The sequence below is a fragment of the Lepidochelys olivacea genome (assembly GCF_965140295.1).
Source record: "Lepidochelys olivacea isolate rLepOli2 genome assembly, chromosome: 3".
In the NCBI taxonomy this organism is placed as follows: Eukaryota; Metazoa; Chordata; order Testudines; family Cheloniidae; genus Lepidochelys; species Lepidochelys olivacea.
The window spans coordinates 148,217,825-148,235,275 of record NC_140413.1 but is presented as its reverse complement, the minus strand read 5'-3'; the positions used below and the strand labels follow the sequence as shown (position 1 = coordinate 148,235,275).

The following is a 17,451-nucleotide window of genomic DNA, read 5'->3' as shown; positions in this document are numbered from 1 at the left end:
TTTTATTTAACAGATATTGTGCCAAAACTTACTGTCATTCTTTCAAAGGTCAGTGAAATCAAAGAGTTCAACAGGTAGAAGATGACAGGATTTAGGCCCTGGTATATAAACAGAATTCTCTTCTCCCCACACCCTGAAAAACTGCCTTCCTGCAGCATGTTCTTTTTGTCCTCTAAACCCATTTTTGTAATAGACTCCTCACCCACAAAACCCTATAGGTTGCTCTGGAGCCCAGAAACATTATTCTGGTATCACCTAGTGAAGACCCTGTGGAGCAATGCAAGTCTCCTCTTCTACAGTAAGGGCTGGGTCCCACGGTACTCTCAATTGCTGTTGGCCTGGGACCAAAAAACATTCCATGAATCCTAAACTTGGCTCCCAACACTTCTTACCTCATCTAAATACTATGAAAAGTTGCCATTTGAAAGGAGAGTTGTCTATGGTTTGAATGACACGGAATTACCAAAAAGCTCAGCACTGGCTTAACTCTGCTCCCACTGAAATCTATCGGGGTTTTACATCTGACTGTCCACAATACAGCACATCCACTAACTACATAACTGTAAAATTATTACATTATTTTTCATAATTTATACATTTATTTTTTGTATATTTAATTGACAATATACAGTATAATATTTGTAACAAAGCATACTGGCTCTTTTTTTATCCACCAAAATAAAAATGTAGCCATATAATATACTACACTACTGATTTTATATGTTTTTATCTTATCTGGATCAGCTAACTTGACACTTTCTAAATTCATTTAATTAATTATTTTATTTTGTTTGCTGCATATCAAGAAGTTCAAAGTCTGCTTTCGGGAACACTGTTTACAAAGTATGCAAACACATATTTTCCATAAAAAATGTTTTTGGTAGACCGTTTACATCAAAATAATTTATAAGCATGTTTGAATACTTTCAACATCTCCTATAATCTCATTATCACATATCCAAGTCAGCAAAACTGTGAGGTTCTTCCACAGGGCAGAATCCCATTCATTTTACGAACAGCCAGAAACAAAAAGCTTCCACAAACTTTCTTTACTTCTTCTTCTCTTCCTTACTTTCCCGCCTGAATTTGCCTTAGTATTTGAAAAGTCATTATATGCAAAATATTACACACAAACCACTGATTGTGACATTACAAAAGAAAAGCAAATATCAACACAGCGCCATATGGGACAGCTTGTATTTAGGATTGGCAGTATCCAATTTTGATTTTTTTTCTAATGTCAATGAGTAATATCAATGAGTAATTTTTATTTTTTTCTGATTTTTAACTATTTTTATAGTTGCCAGAAATTAAGGTGGGGTGGGGGTCGGGTTGGGTTTAGGGCTGACAGCAGGGGTGCTGAGAGTTCCCAGCACTGACAGCGGGGCTGCAGGGGCCCCCTGCACAGCTGCGGGGCCCAAGCTGAGGGGGAGGCTGTGAGCCTGGCCCAGCGGAGTAGAGATACTAGCCAGGACTGCAAGGGGCTGTGAGGTACTGCTGCACAGTTCCTGACCAGGGATGGCTCCCACACTCCTGGCAGGTGAGTGTGAGAGTGGGGTCATGACAGCAGAAGTCTCCCTGCACAGCTACAGGACTGGTGACATCTGATCCCTCCAGGCACAAGGTGAGGGAAGGTCGTGTTCTTGACAGAGACAGCAGAGACCCCCAGCCAGGGCCACAAGGACAAGTCCCTGGCCATGGGGGAGGCCACCCAGCTGCAGATGGCTCCTGGCCAGGGACGGAGCCATTCATCAGCAGGGTGGCCTCCCTCATGGCTGGGGGCTCAGCCTCCCTCTTCTCACAACCTAGCCTGGGATCTCTGCTCTGCCCTGCCAGGACCACAGCCTTCCTCACACCTTGCGCCTGCAGTGATCAGGTGCCATCGGCCCTGCGGCACCAGAGAGAGACCCCTGCAGCTCCACCATCACCGGAGTGAGGGAGCAGGTCCATAACAGTAGGGCTGCAGTTGCACTGCTGCAGGGTTGGTGACACCCGATCCCTGCAGGTTGCACTCCTGTTACCGACAGTTTTACCATTGATTTCAGGATGTTTATCAACATCTATCTATTTAAACTGAATTCTGCTAAGCCTATTTCCATTAGTTCAAATAGGCTTAATTTCTCTGAGTTTATGTTTCATACCACTGGAAAAAAAAAACCCATCACTCCCATAGAATTAATTTTGCAAGAATTTATTTCCTTTCAATTCAATCACTAAAATTAAAGAAATCACAAGTTGAAGCAACACTGGCATTCACATCAGATGAAGGGCCCCATCAAGGAAAGCATCTCTATTCAGCATAGCACCCAAGTATGTGCTTAAGACAATGGGATTTAAGAATGTCCTTAAGTGATGAACTGAAGCATGTGCTTAAGTGCTTTCCTGAATTGGGGTCTCAAGTTAACATGCCTTACCACCCAAACATCAGAAAACCAAACAGACTCAGACTCCTTACCTGCACAACAAAATCCCTTTCCTTTCCACCATGTAGCCACCTGCAAAGCATATATCCAATTCTCCAGAATTGTGCACATATGCACTAACTTAACTGTGCCCTCAGAACCTGTAAGGTAATCATTACTTTTGCCAGTAAAACTCTATACATTGGTTACATCATTTTTCTGAGGCCAGGTTTGGGTGTTGCATATTTGGGTATGATAGTGAGGAACTGGATATATCCATCCCCCAGCTCCTGGAGCAGCCCAGTCTGTCTTCCTGGAGCCATGTGCTGAACACAACCGTGGAGGACGGCAGGCGGTAACAAAAAAGAGAAATAGCTCATGGAATGTGAGAGCTCTAGGTATTCTGGGCATTACTAGAATAGGTTATGCCAAATTAGGAGGATCATTTAGAATGTTTTACATATAAATTCCCAACTAGCTCACTTGGGAGACATTATCAGAGTGTGCATGTTTAGTCTGGAGTTCGTAGGAGCTGTATTTGTCTAGCTAAAGGGAGCTGAACAAAGGTGAGGGCTGTCAGGACCATATTTGTAAAAGAGCATTTTAAAGTATTTGTTTTCTAAAAGATTTAGTAATACTGGCAGAGGAAACATTACAGAAAACTCCCTTTGCCCAGGAAGAGATAGTGTGCAGAAATTGGAAACTCAATGAAATCATTTGTTTGTTTAAGACAGGGATTTTACCCCCACTGTAATTTAAATTCTCAATGCAATCTGTACTAGTAGTCACTACTAACACCTCCATCATTCTGTAGGTAACCACAGACTTCTACAAGTTGGCAACACCCACTTATTATAAAATAAACTATATAAAATCAAGGAAATACTCATTGCTTCATGACTGATGGGCTATACTGTGCAAATGACCCCTATTCAGAATACAGAGCTCAGCTGGGCTCTGAACCTGCAAACGCTTATGCATCTGCTTCATTTTAAGCACCTTTAGGGTCTCAACAAGGTCAAACAGGCCAAACTAGAAGTTGCAGTCACAGAAAAACTAAAGCAAATTTTCAACATGTTGTTTAATAATAACTCCCCCCCCCATCATTAACTAAGAAACAGACAGATATTTGCTTTAAAAAGCATTTATGCATTCTGATTTTTAGAGTCAGCTCCTACTCCTATTGAAGTCATTAGGAATTTTTGCCATTGATGTGAGTGATATCAGGAGTTATCCATATACCATATAACCAGTAACCTCTCTCTCAGGTTTCTATCAGTAAAGAGTTAAAAATCAGAACTCTTTACGAAATATAACTGTATTCCACAAATTAAATCATGTGAAAGAGAATGCACAACAGTAAAGGTCTTTTTTCTATTTCTACTAATCCTTAGAGAAATAAAGTACAAACTAAGTTGAAAAGGCCTATTGACAGCTTGTAGCAGAATCTGATAAAAGCCATAAACTGAACAGTCATGATGCAGTTCTAATGAAGTACAAACTGTGTACAAAGGCCAATCTGTTTTAAGAACAGTTCATAGGGCCAGATCCATCCACTGCAGTGGAGGGAGAGCACAACATAAGAATGGCTATACTGGGTCAGATCAATGGTCCATCTAGCCCAGAGGTTCTCAACCTTATTCTTGCAGAGGCCCACCCCAATATGCTATAAAAACTCCACGGCCCACCTGTGCCACAACAACTGGTTTTCTGCATATAAAAGCCAGGGCCAGCGTTAAGGGGTAGCAAGCAGGGCAATTACCCAAGGCCCCATGCCACGGGTCCCCCAAGAAGCTACATTGCTCAGGCTTCAGCCCTGTGTGGTGGGGCTCAAGGCCCCAGGTTTCAGCCCAATGTGATGGGGCTTTGGCATTCTGCCCTGGGCTCCTGCTTGGCGGACCTCCTGAAACCTCTCGCAGCCCTGCAGGGCGCCGCAGGCCCCTGGTTGAGAACCAACTGATCTAGCCCAGTATCCTGTCTTCTGAGAGTAGCCAGTGAGTGCCAGGTGCTTCAGAGGGAATGAACAGAACAGGGCTATTATCAAGTGACCCATCCCTTGTCAATCAGTTCCAGCTTCTGGCAGTCAAAACATGGGGTTGTGTCCCTGACTGTATTGGCCAATAGCCACTGATGGACTTATTCTCCAGAGCTGGCACTAGGCCCCATAAGCAGACTAAGCAACTGCTTGAGGCCCTGAGCAGTTCAAGAGCCCTCCCAATTCGCTTTTTATTATAAGAACTTGCTTGTTTTACTATTGTGAGGGAGGGCAAAAATATTCCTGCTTAGGGTCCCCAATGGGCTAGCACTGGCTCTGCTATCCTCTATGAATTTATCGAACTCTTTTTTGAACCCAGATATATTTTTGACTTTCACAACATCCACTGGCAACAAGTGCCACAAATTGACTGCATGTTGTGTGAAGAAGTACTTCCTCTGGTTTGTTTTAAACTTGCTGCCTCTGAATAAACATGGGGAAATAGTTTTACTTTGTGTAATGCATAGACAAACCTCACCCATTTATTCTTTTACGTAGTTGCTGATCCATGATAGGACCTTTCCTCTTATCTCATGACTGTTTAGTTTGCTAAAGAGCCTTTGGTGAGGCACCTTGTCAAAGACTTTCTGAAAGTCTAAATACACTGTATCAACTGGATCACCTTTGTCCACATGCTCATTCACACCCTCAGAGAATTCCAATAGATTGTTAAAGCACGATTTTCCTTTACAAAAACTGTATTGACTTTTCCTCAATGTATTATGTTCATTTATGTGTCTGATAATTCTGTTCTTTACTGTAGCTTCAGCCAATTTGCCTGGTACTGAAGCTAGGCTTACAGCCTGTAATAGCCAGGATTGCTCTGAAGCCTTTTTTAAAAATTGCCATTACATTAGCTATCCTCCAGTCATCTGGTACAGAGGCTGCTTTAAAACTGCTATTACCACAGTTAATAGTTCTACAATTTCATATTCGAGTTCCTTTACAACTCTTGGGTGAACATCATCTGGTCCTAGCCACTTATTACCATTTAATTTAACAATTTATTCCCAAAACTCCTCTATTGACACCTCAATCTGGGACAGTTCTTCATATTTGTCACCTAAAAAGAATGGCTCAGCTGTGGGAATCTTCCTCATATCCTCTGCAGTGAAGACCAATGCAAATAATTTGTTTAGCTTCTGTGCAACAGCTGTGTCTTCCCTGGGTGCTCCTTTAGCACCTCAATCATCCAGTGGCTTCCTGCTTCTGATGTACATAAAGAATTTTTTTTCCGTTAATTTTTGTGTCTTTTGCTAGTTGTTCTTCAAATTCTTTTTTGGCCTGTCTAATTATATTTTTACCTTTCACTTGCCAGAATTTATACTCCTTTCTATTTTCCTCCATAGGATTTCACTTCCAATTTTAAAGGATGTCTGTGTCTCTGTCTATTTTACTCTGTCATTTAGCCATGGTGGCATTTTTGTTTGTTTGTTTTTAACTTGGGGGTATACATTTAGTTTGAGATGCGATTATGTTGTTTTTAGATAGTTTCCATGCAGCTTGCAGGCATATTTTATTATTGTGACTGTTCCTTTTAGTTTCTGTTTAACTAGCCTCCTCATTTTTGTGTTTGAAGTTAAATGCTATTGTGATGGGTTTCTTTGGTATTTTCCTCCCCTACAAGGAGGAAATGTAATTTAATTGCATTACAGTAGCTATTACTGAGTGGTTCAGCTAAATTCACCTCTTGAACCAAATTCTGTGCTCCACTTAGAGGATTAAATCAAGAATTGCCTCTCCCCTTAGGGCAGGGGTAGGCAAACTTTTTGGCTGGAGGGCCACATCTGGGAACAGAAATTGTATGGCAGGCCATGAATGCTCACAAAATTGGGGTTGGGGTGAGGGAGGGGGCTCTGGTTGGGGCTCTGGTTGGGGGTATGGGCTCCAGGGTGGGGCCAGAAATGAGGAGTTCAGGGTGCGGGAGGGAGCTCCGGTCTGGGGCGGGGAGTGCGGTGCGGGGGCAGGTGCTCCGGCTGGAGGAGCAGGCTCTGTAGTGGGGCTGGGGATGAGGAGTTTGGGGTGCAGGAGGGTGCTCCAGGCTGGGAGCGAGGGGTTCAGAGAGTGGGAGGGGGATCAGGGCTGGGGCAGGGGATTGGAGCATGGGGAGAGGCTCAGGGGTGCAGGCTCCGGGTGGCTCTTAGTTCAAGCGGCTCCCGGAAGCAGCGGCATGTCTCTTCTCCGGCTCGGACACGGAGGCGTGGCCGGCAGCTCTGCATGCTGCCCCATCCACAGGCACCGCTCCTGCAGCTCTCAATGGGAGCTGCGGGGGCGGTGCTTGGGGTGGGGGCAGCATGCAGAGCGGAGCCCCCTGGCTTCCCCTACATGTAGGAGCTAGAGAGGGGCCATGCCGCTGCTTCCGGGAGCTGCGTGGAGCAGCCTCCCACCCTGCTCCCCGGCTGGAGCGCCGGAACGGGGCAAGCCCCAGACTCCGCTCACCAGCAGAAGCTCAAGGGCCAGATTAAAACAGCTGGCAGGCTGGATCCGGCCCACGGGCTGTAGTTTGCCCACCCCTGCCTTAGGGGTTTGCAGGACTAGCTTCTCCAAGAAGCAGTCATTAATAGTATCTAGAAATTTTGTCTCTGCATCCCCCCCTGAGGTGACATGTACCCAGTCAATATGGGAATAATTCAAATCCCCCACTATTATTGAGTTTTCTGTTTGTGTAGCCTCTTGACAAGGGGGGGGGCTTGTTGCTTATGCCTCCCTAATTTTATGTCCATTATTGTTCTAATACTGGCCTTGGTTCCCATCATCTGGGAATAGTTGGACACCATGAACTCTGGTCACATTCCCTTATCCCATATTATGTTAGGGCTGCAATGGATGGGTGGCACAGGAGCCAGCTATGCTGGCTTTATGGCTTCTGTGGATTTCCCTCCAGCGATGGATAGATTTCGGTCCTAAGGAATCCCCTCCAAGGCTCTCTTTGTGCTGCCTGCCTGAGTTGTGTGAAGGGAGTGCTGTGAATCCGGTCCATCACACTGAAATGAATTTCAAAAGGAGCACTGGCTCTCTCTGAAGTGGTGCTCCCACACCAGATGTTAAGAGTAGCAAATGTCGCATTTCAATGAAAAATAATTTAAGGTCTAAAACTCTGTTTTTCTTTTTAAATATGGGTCAGAATACTCAGCACCTTGCAAGCTGAGCCCTAAAAGTGGACCAGAAGAATTTTTCAGTAAAACCATTTTTTACTGAATATATATAAAAAAATTATTTTTACCACTCTTTCATTCCCCTCTGTTTTCATTCAGCGTAGTGTTACTGGCAAATGTCTTTCATCCTGAATCTAGTCCGAAGAAATTCCTTAACGAATACCTTTTGTTGATCTGGTATTAATTTTATATTAGAAACTTGTGGTGTTCAGGTCCAACCACCACTATTAACAACAGATTTGGAAATCTATTACTCACTAGAGAAATCTACAATATTTACACATTTATGGAATTCTCACATCTTTTCACAGTGATAGGTGTCTTTCCTGGAGCTTGAAGGTAATGTTAAAACCTGTTCAAACACACTGTTTCTAAGGAGGTGTGCTGTTTAATTCAGACAGGCTGTACCACACACCAGACTATATTTCCTGTAGGAGGTAGTACAGAGTTCTGGCTAGTCAACTAAGAGACTAAACAGATGTTGCATTTAAATAAGCTGAAGTATTAAATTCAATCCATTATGATTTATATTTGTGAATGGCTTGACATTTGCAGAAATAGTGGTTTTTTTTTTAAATAGATAAAATGAGTGGCGCAGCTTATTTGCTGTTGGTTTCCACTCCAACCTTAAAAACAGATTCTCCTTTAACAGATACACAGTAAGTACCCACATGGTATACAGGGTTTAGAGAGCAAGACATATTTGAGTCCTATGTTACTCTGAAATGGTGCAATTTAACATAAAATGATGGAAGACAAAATAATTTTATGAAGAAATAAATTCTGTTTAAATCAGTTTTTCATCCCTGAGGTGATGCAGTACTGATTATAAAATCTAAAAACTCACCCACACACCCTTGCCCATCCTGTGGGTCCTGATACCCCTGGTAACAAAGGCAGCGGTAGGAACCAGGTGTATTTTCACAGAACCCATGACTGCCACATAGAGTGCTGTTAACACATTCATCAACATCTGGAAATAAGACATTTTAACATCAGACAGACATAATAATACAAAGGCAGTTTGACAGGTAGACAATTACATCTCTACAAGTAGATACAGTTAGTGTATCTGTAGATTTTAAGGGAAACAAATACAAAGGACAAGAAATAAAAATATTACTGGTCAGATAATATTCTACAGATAATTAACTTATGAGCATCTATAAGTACATTTTTCTAGAACAATATAATAATAGTGATGTACATACATGCTTCAGATTTACTCTACTATAACAGCTGCATGCAGATAGACAAACACTGAAACAACAACTTCCTAAATTTAATTTTACGCAAGCCTGGCAAATTCTAGCCATCTCCCTCTCCACAATATTAGAGCTTGATCCAACAAAAATCACCGTAAATAATACAATTCTTGTAAATGGAGCTCTCTCTTTTAGTGTTTTCTATGGTGTCCATCATTTTAGTGTTAAATAGTAAACAATATTGGTAAAGTTCACGCCTGTGGAGAAAGCCAACACACGGAGGCCCCAATTCAGCAACGCACATAAATGTATTTAAGTCCCATTGAAATCAATGGAACATAAGCATATGCTTTTCAGCGCATAAGTGGGACTTACAGAGTAGCACAGACCTTATGTTGGGCTTCTGCACAAGTGCCAGTAGCAAGGATTTGCAGATCGGGCCTTTAGGCACTAATTCTGTAGATTTATACACATGAACAGCCCTTACTCAGGTCTGTCAAGTTTTTAAGGTGCAGAAGTATTTTCAGAATTGAGGTCTTAGTGTGTAGCTCCTATTTCTGGTTTGTTGCCCGCCCTAGTGAGCATCCTAGAGTACTGTGCTGAGTAAGTCTGCTCTTCTGACTGACTCAATTGCCACGTCAGCCTATAAAGAGTCTGCTTGTGGCAGAGAGCAGTCTGTTGTTATAAGTGTATTATGAATACCGTGAATATATTATTTTAATCTCCATTCAAAATAAGACCTAAAACCGAAGTCCTGACCACTTGTGGTCATTAAAAATCTCATGGCATGTTTTTCAGGAGTAAGAATGTTAACCCCAGTATCCTGGCTAAATCCCAGTTTGGGTTATTACATTTTGCCATCTTAAATCACCCCTGCAATTTCAAATGGAGAAGTTATTTCTGCATTCCATTTCTAAAAGCTATTGTAAATGTTGAGTAGTGATGCTGTCCACTGTGGAACACCTTCAGTGTTCTGCTGCTGAGGTGGCTGCATTTCAGTGGTGAACCAAGTGATTCTTTTTACTTTATAAAATGCACCAAGTTTAGGCTGTAGCTGTATGTGAAATTAGTTGTGCACATTAAAGCATACAGAAACTGAGAAAAAGTAAATTATAGAAGGATTCCAAGAAAAAAAACCCTGGGAATGGAGATTCAACATCTCATTCCCAACCAACCTCATACTGATGGCACCTATACTCATTCTTGCCATCTCTACTAAAGGCTTTACATATTCATTCGGCTGGAAAGTTGACAGAACAGAACTTTGAACCACACCATATAAGACAACCCTTCGGACAGATGAGCATTTCCACAATGCTACTCTTTGGTATTTCTCAGAAAGGAAAGAATGGAGACATTCAAGTGCAGCTCTGTCTACCTCTCCCAGTGTTTGGAGCTGTGTCAACAACACCTCATCATTTACAATACCAAATGCCTAAAAGAATCAGGAAAGACATGCCTTGTTCATCTCCTGAAAGAGGTCATTGAGCAATGATATCAATGACTTCTCTTAAAAATACCCAGATCTAAAGTCCAATTGAAAGGGGTCAAGGAAATCTAAGGTCTCTGAATCACTTGGTCACTGCCCCTCAATGGCTGCCTAAATTTTGGTAGCCTTTCACTCATAGGCCCAGACTTCCCCTCTGCCCCGTGGGTGCTTGATCCCCCCACCCCTGGCCCCGCCCCTGCCTGCCCCAATTCCACCCCCTTCCCCCAAGTCCCCACCCCTGCCCCACCTCTTTACTGCCTCCTCCCCAGAGTGCACCACGTCCCCACTCCTCCCTCTCCCTCCCTGAAAGTCCTAAGCGCCGCCAAACAGCTGTTAGGTGGCGGGTAGGAAGTGCTGAGAGGGGGAGGAGCAGGGACGCTATGCTCGAGGGAGGAGGAGAGGTTGGGGGTGGGGGGAGCTTGGCTGCTGGTGGGTGTGGAGCACCTGCTAATTCTTCCCCATGGGTGCTCCAGCCCCGCAGCACCCATGGAGTTGGCGCCTATGTTTTCACTGCCTGCCTACCGCAGCAGCACTACCCAGAATCTCTGCAGTGCTACAGGCTATGGTTCTAGCCAACACACCCATCCCACTCATAGCCCCACTCCTGTCCCCATGCAGAGTCTTGTGAAGGAGTACTTGGAGAACAGCCTTTGGTTGTCTGCCTCAGATGGTGTTCTAAAGGAATTTTCCCTCAGCTGGAACTAGGGCCTTCAGAGCCTCTCTATGCTGTTCTGGCCTCTTTACACAGCATAAAGGGACTGGACCAGGGGGGAAGAGTCTCCCTCATATACTTCTAAGGCCAAAAGGGATTACTCTGATCATCCAGTCTGACCTCCTGTATAACACAGGTCATAGAACTTCACCCAGTGATTCCTCCATCAAGCCCAATACATTGTGGTGGAACTAGAACATATCTTTTAGAAAGACACCTAATCTTGTTTTAAAGACTCCAAGTGGTGGAGAATTTATCACTTTCTCTCCTAAGCTGTTCTGTTTAATTAGCCTCTATTAATGTATGTAAAACTTATGTAAAAATGTGTAAAATATATACTTACGTTAATGTAAAATTTCCAACATTGCACTGAAATTTAGAAATATTTTTCTTGTTATATTTATTATTGTATTTGGTATAATTTTTTTCACTCGTAGCTTGGATTGCCACAAGAATATTTTACTATTAAAGGTAATATTACTTGGAATGATAAAACTTTTATCAGTGGTTAGTAAATAGATGATTGATTTTTGCCAATACATGTTCTTTTAATATAATTCTTTTTATCTTGATTTATTAAACAGATCAAGGAAAAATACTGCAGTAATTAATCTTGAAAATGGTTATTTGTCTTTGGTGAAGAATACAATCATTAATACATTTATCTCACAGGAACTGAATGTGATAATGGGAATGGGCTGTCAAATAATTGGTTATTGAACTGTTCAACATCACAAAAAAAAATCAGTAAAATTAACAGAGCAGTAAGAGTAGCCAATACGTGTATCTGTATTATAGTGTTAAAGAAACATTATCAAGGCTGAGAGGTCAAAAACTTGTCTTGGATTCCAAATACTTCCATCTCCTAACCAATCACCACAACTATAGGACAATTATTATTAAAAAGCAAAAGCAAGTGTACTATGAGAGACCCAGGATACCTGCACTTATGGATGCACTTTTCTGACCGTCTCCTCTTGCTACTCAGAATAAGATCTTATTTTATTCATTAACCTTATATTGTGGTTTGCAGAGTTTTGTACATGTGGACACAGAGAACGGTTATGATCCTGCACTCTTTATTCAGACAAAACTTCCATTCAGATCAAATGAGAATTCCGTCTGAGTAAGGAATATAGGATTGAGAGCCAAGTGTATAAGACAATACAAAGCAATGCATTGCATATATTTCCAGTGGCCAATTACAATTTAATAACAGGGATTCCTGAGCCACAGAACACAGTTATTCTATTAAAAGTCTACACAGAGAAGACAAGAACTAGGAATTTAAAATTATATAAATTACAGTATCCTTTTCTCGTAATAGCTATATATTAAAGAAAACAGATGGGAAAGGATCATATAAGTCTGTTCTCAAAAGGTAAAGTGAGGTCATTGACTGAAAAGCAGCAGAAACAAAATCCATCATTGCAACAAGTGTCCTAATTAAATATATAACACATCCACAGAGGATGATTTTGTTTTTAAAAGTACACAGTCTGAACACGACTGACTCATACAGTGAGTGACTGGGAACCTACAGAGAGGGTCCAAGCACCAAATATTTTTCCTTGTCTAGACAGCTCACTCAAAGGCCTCCTGTTTTACAGCCGGAAAGGGCATTTGTTGCTTTAATCACCCTGTAAAGTATGTGACTTGTAATGGGCAAACATCTTGCTACATGGAGACAAAAGTGGGGGAACATACTAAGATAGCATATGTCTGTACAATTAAAATGTAGCTTTGTGATTATGATATATTTCAAAATCTAATGCCAGTTCTGCATTTCTTAATCAAAACTCCTACTGATCTGAAATCAGTAAGAGTTTTACCTGAATAATGAGTACAGGACTGAGGCCTGAATAACTAGGATCTTAAAAGGAATGCCTCAAATCAGCAAAACATTTAAGTATGTACTTAAGTCTATACCTATTCAGCAAAGCACTTGAATCCAAATTAAGGGAAACATTGCTTTCAGGAAAGCACCTAAAGATGTGATTAACTTTAGGTATCTGCCTAAATTGCACTGAATTCTATTCAGATTGTAAGTTTTCCAGGGCGGGGACTGTTTCCTTCTACATGCTTGTACAGTATAGTGCTTAGCACAAAAGGCCCCAATATTGGCTGAGACCTTTAGGTACTTCCATAATACTCCTAATAAATAACAATAATAGTAATGATGAGGGGGAAGTCAGAATAACTAGGATTTTGAATATAGTGTTTAGATGGCCACGTGAAGTATTGCTGGGTGGCTATTCCATGTGGTGATGGTGATTTGCACCTCCGGCTTAAGGAAGAAGTTTCTCTTTTTTCCATTCAAGTTCTGGGTCACTGCTTTAGCCTCAGGGTCAGGGTGGATACATTATGGCTTGGAACCCAATCTGTCTACTTCAGGACATGTGAGAGGGCTGTTGAAGCTTGCTAGGAAACTATTAAGCGTTCACCAAAAGGTGGCCCATTTTGGAAAGTGCCATGAATTTATTTTGGGTTTACTTTTGACAGGTCAAGGATGGAGTTTCCGACTTCACTGTAGAATATTTAAGTTGGGGGTCTAGCATGCCTGTGATGATGGCCTCTGCACACTACATTGGAGGAATTCACTTGCACATTTAGTGGACCATACCATGGCTCCAGAGGAGTGCCAGAGTTCCTGCTCCTCCTTCCCAAAACCTCCTTCTCTTCCCAGCAAGGGCACAGTTAAGGTTGTGATGTGTGGTCTGTGGTGAACAATGGCTATGCAAAGTAGTAAGGTGTCTGGATGGAGGGATAGAAATTATGTATTTTTCATCACTTAACTTCTCATTTCCCCAATGTTGAGGTTTATGGTAGGTATTTTGTGTGTACAATAGCCTTAACTGATACACAATATAGTGTTTTTGTGTATGAATTTCCATTTTTTTGTTTGAGAAAGATCTATTCACAGAAGTGCCCTGACAGCTCAGAGGTATGACAGCTACGAAGTGGAGTAGGGAAGAAGCAGAAAGAATGGGGAGCTCCGGTGGGCTGAAAGATACAGACATGTTATGGTAGCACTTAGATGTGTTGGGAGCTACTATGTGTGAGTTGGTTCTTGGCACAGAGAGGGGAGATGCTGGGGGGATTCCCGGAAGAGGCACTGGGGGTGGAGCTGGGGACAGAATTGAGTGTCGCCAGGACCAGAGTAGAGGCTTGGGTATCAGGGCAGGGCTGTTGCTTAGCACCGAGAATGCTGCCATGACTTATTGCTGCCAAAGCTGGCTGACAGTTAGCTAGGGAAGAACCTTTGCAAGAATCTCAACAAGCTCAATGGAAAGCTAATGAGTCCCCCAGTGTTACTTCCAAGAGTTTCCTTATTAGGTAACTCTGTCAAGCCTGATCACCAGATTCAGCTCCTGGGAAGGGGGCAGTGATGGAATACCACAGCTACTACAAAGGTTTGATTTACTCCTTCGAAGACGGTAGAGTCTACACAGCTGTGCAGCTTACTTTGGCCAGTAGCCATAAAGACTCAAGACCAGGATTAAACCACACAAGCTCCTTAATCATCTTACGTTGTTTTTAACTTTTCAGAAAACATCTGAACTTGTAAGAAAACAACCCAGAGAGATGGAAAATCTTCTTTCCAGGTTACTAAAGGCAGCTAAATCCAGCAAAATGTCCTTAGTCTCTACTCTGATGATATAAACAGCTATTCTCATTCACTTATCTAGAAATAAAATTCATAAAGGCAACTAGTGTGCAGAACAGTAGCTTCCGCAGCTGGAAGCCACATCCTCTCACAACACCTGGAATGTTATAAGTTCTTTTTGTTTCTGTTCTTTTTTTTAAATTTTATGCTAAACTGAATTCTGAAAATTATGGACATACAAAAACCAGGACTGAAGTGATTGGTGTCTGCTTGAAAGCTTTTTTCAGCTTTAGATCTTTATATTTTTATTATTTTTTAAAATTAAAACGATTGCATACAGTAGCCAATTATAACTTAAAAGGATTATTACTGCTTCAGGAGACTATAAACAGCCGTGTTTAGTCAAGTTATTAAAGTACATTTCCTAGTGTCGAATATACTGCCTGATCTGCATCCCATATACACCACCAGTTACCTGTGAAGCACAGTTAATGGGTTTTACACTTTTTATTTTACTCTCCATTGTTTATAAATATATTAGATGCCTGCATATAAATATTCTTCTGATTTAATCCTTTTCTATTTGGTTAAAAATCTGGCTTTTTGTTTGTAATTAAGATTAACTTTGTACACATAACCATCATCATCAATGATGCCACCACATCTCTGGGAATAGTGCTGGTTAATTAACTGGCACAGACCCAGCCAGACTTCCTCATTGTTTTGTGGGACCCCTAAAACTAGCAGTTACTGCTTTTGTTTAGTTGAGGTTGCTGTTTAATTCTGGCATTTCCTAACTTTTTGAGTGTCTGACTTTGCAACCTTGATAATGTTCCTTTAACATAGAGTTTCGTTTTGTTCTTGTGATATAGAGTGTTTAGTTTAAACCTTTCTGACTTCTTCCTTACGCTCTATGGTGAGGAAGACACCTACTATAGTATTCTTGTTCAGAAACTGAAGACATTTAACCCTTTCCCTGCTAAATACTGGATGGAGTCTATATATCCTGCACAATTTTACATGAATAATTTTAGCAGTCTGGATTCTGGGACAACTTTGAAGTATTTTCATTGTTTGAGATCATAAAAATGCATCCCACTGCCAGAACTCTTCAGATGCACTGTCTCTTCTCTACCTGACAAGGCTATTCTAATGGCACAAAAAAAAAATGGCTCTTTCAGTTCATGCTACTATTAATTACTGAGCACTGACAAGATGGTTGATGCCATATCAGTTCTAAATATTTTATGACAATCTCTTCATGGTAGTACAGCAATGTCCCATTGCCAACAGCATGTTTGGCTTTATTAGTTATTACTACAGCAGGTATATGCTAGACAAAAATTACTTCAATTTTCCTCCCGGTATATCTTTCACAAGGTGGGGGGAATGAATACAGTAACCACGCAGGACATCTCCACATGCCCTCTCCATTGCAGAGAAGGTCTTTGTACCAGCCCTGAGTAGACTGATGGGGTGAGGTTTGTAGAGGTGGCACCATATGTAAATAAATTTACATGGGTTAATTGGCCTCCAACAAACTAACATTTGGAGTGGAGAAGCTGGTTGGGTGTCTGAAGTCCATCTCCCCTAATTTCCAACACAAAGCTGCTTATAACTCTATCCAGTATTTCTGCTATTCATGAATTCTCTAGAATTGCTTCTCAAGATGCCTGCTGGTTTTTTTGTGTGTGTTTGTTTGCATTGTTTAATTTTGGTTTTATTCCTCTTGAATCGTTGTTATATATTTCACAATATTTCTCGATTGAATAGTCCATGTATCTCTATGAATGACCATTCTTAATCTGGTTAGTGGAACTTTTACTTCTTACTTTGTTGATGGCAAAAATTATGTTTTCTGTGTATTACGGATCATAAATCTCTTTTTTAAAATTTACCCAAAGGACGGTAGAGCAGCACCACTGGCAAGTGTGTGCTTTCAATCAGCAACAGGACACTTTCTTATGTTGGAGCCAAACAAAAACCCCAAGTGCACCTCATCTGCAAACTTTCCATGCCTGTGGTTGAGGTTTCTCACCATTGTTATTACTGGAACTGTTTTTACTACCATTTTTGAAAAAGATCTATATATGTGTGTACGTGCATGTGAAAAGGGGGAGGGAGAAAAAGAGGGGGAATGTATGAGTTTGGTTTAAAATTGAAAATTCTAATTTGAAGAGCTATTTATTTGTAGCTCTGACAAAAAATTTAAAAATGTCTAAAACACTAAGACAGAATTTTAAAATAGCCTCATGCAAAAAGAAATTAACCATGATTGCCAGTTTGATTTATTTCTACTGCAGGAATATTTCCTTCATGTCTGTATTTTTAAACATATTACAAACAGGGTTTTAATGTTTCAAATAGAGCCATCAGAACATTAAAAAATTAAGTTAAGGTTTTACTGCTAAAATATTTGAGAAGCCCTAAATTAAAGGTGCCTAAACTTTGTAGCAATAATGGTCACACTTAAAACTTGCCAGGAGTCTGAATACCCCCTCTAATTTATGTGAATTTTGTGACCAATTCCCTCCTTCCACCCCCTCAAGGGGATTTTAAAATAAAGAAAATTTTTTCCAGCTATGAATAGTTTTTTCACTTTATAGCTGTGTGTCTTTTTGCTTCTCCCTCACCTTTTCCCATTTCTTTATTCCATTCTCTCTCTCTCTCCTTCCATCTCTCACTTTCCGTTTGCAATTAAATCCCCCACACATTGCAGTTTAATTTATTAAATATTATAAAGCATTAAGGTTGCACAGTTAGTCACCAAAAGACAAGAAAAGCAGAAGTTAAGTTTCTAACCTTCACTCAGTCTTGCTGCTTGTTCTGTACGTTTCATACTATAC

At 41.2% G+C, this 17,451-nt stretch overlaps 1 protein-coding gene across 10 annotated transcripts in view; it reads right to left on the bottom strand.

The window, feature by feature from the left end:
* Positions 1 to 17,451, bottom strand: part of LTBP1 (latent transforming growth factor beta binding protein 1) — a 377,380-nt gene that overhangs the window by 70,613 nt on the left and 289,316 nt on the right. For all 10 annotated transcript variants that reach the window (XM_084625002.1, XM_084624994.1, XM_084624997.1 and 7 more), the window contains one exon: positions 8,440 to 8,565. In XM_084625002.1, coding sequence (XP_084481128.1) covers positions 8,440 to 8,565 — 126 coding nt within the window. The remainder of the gene's footprint in view (positions 1 to 8,439; positions 8,566 to 17,451) is intronic.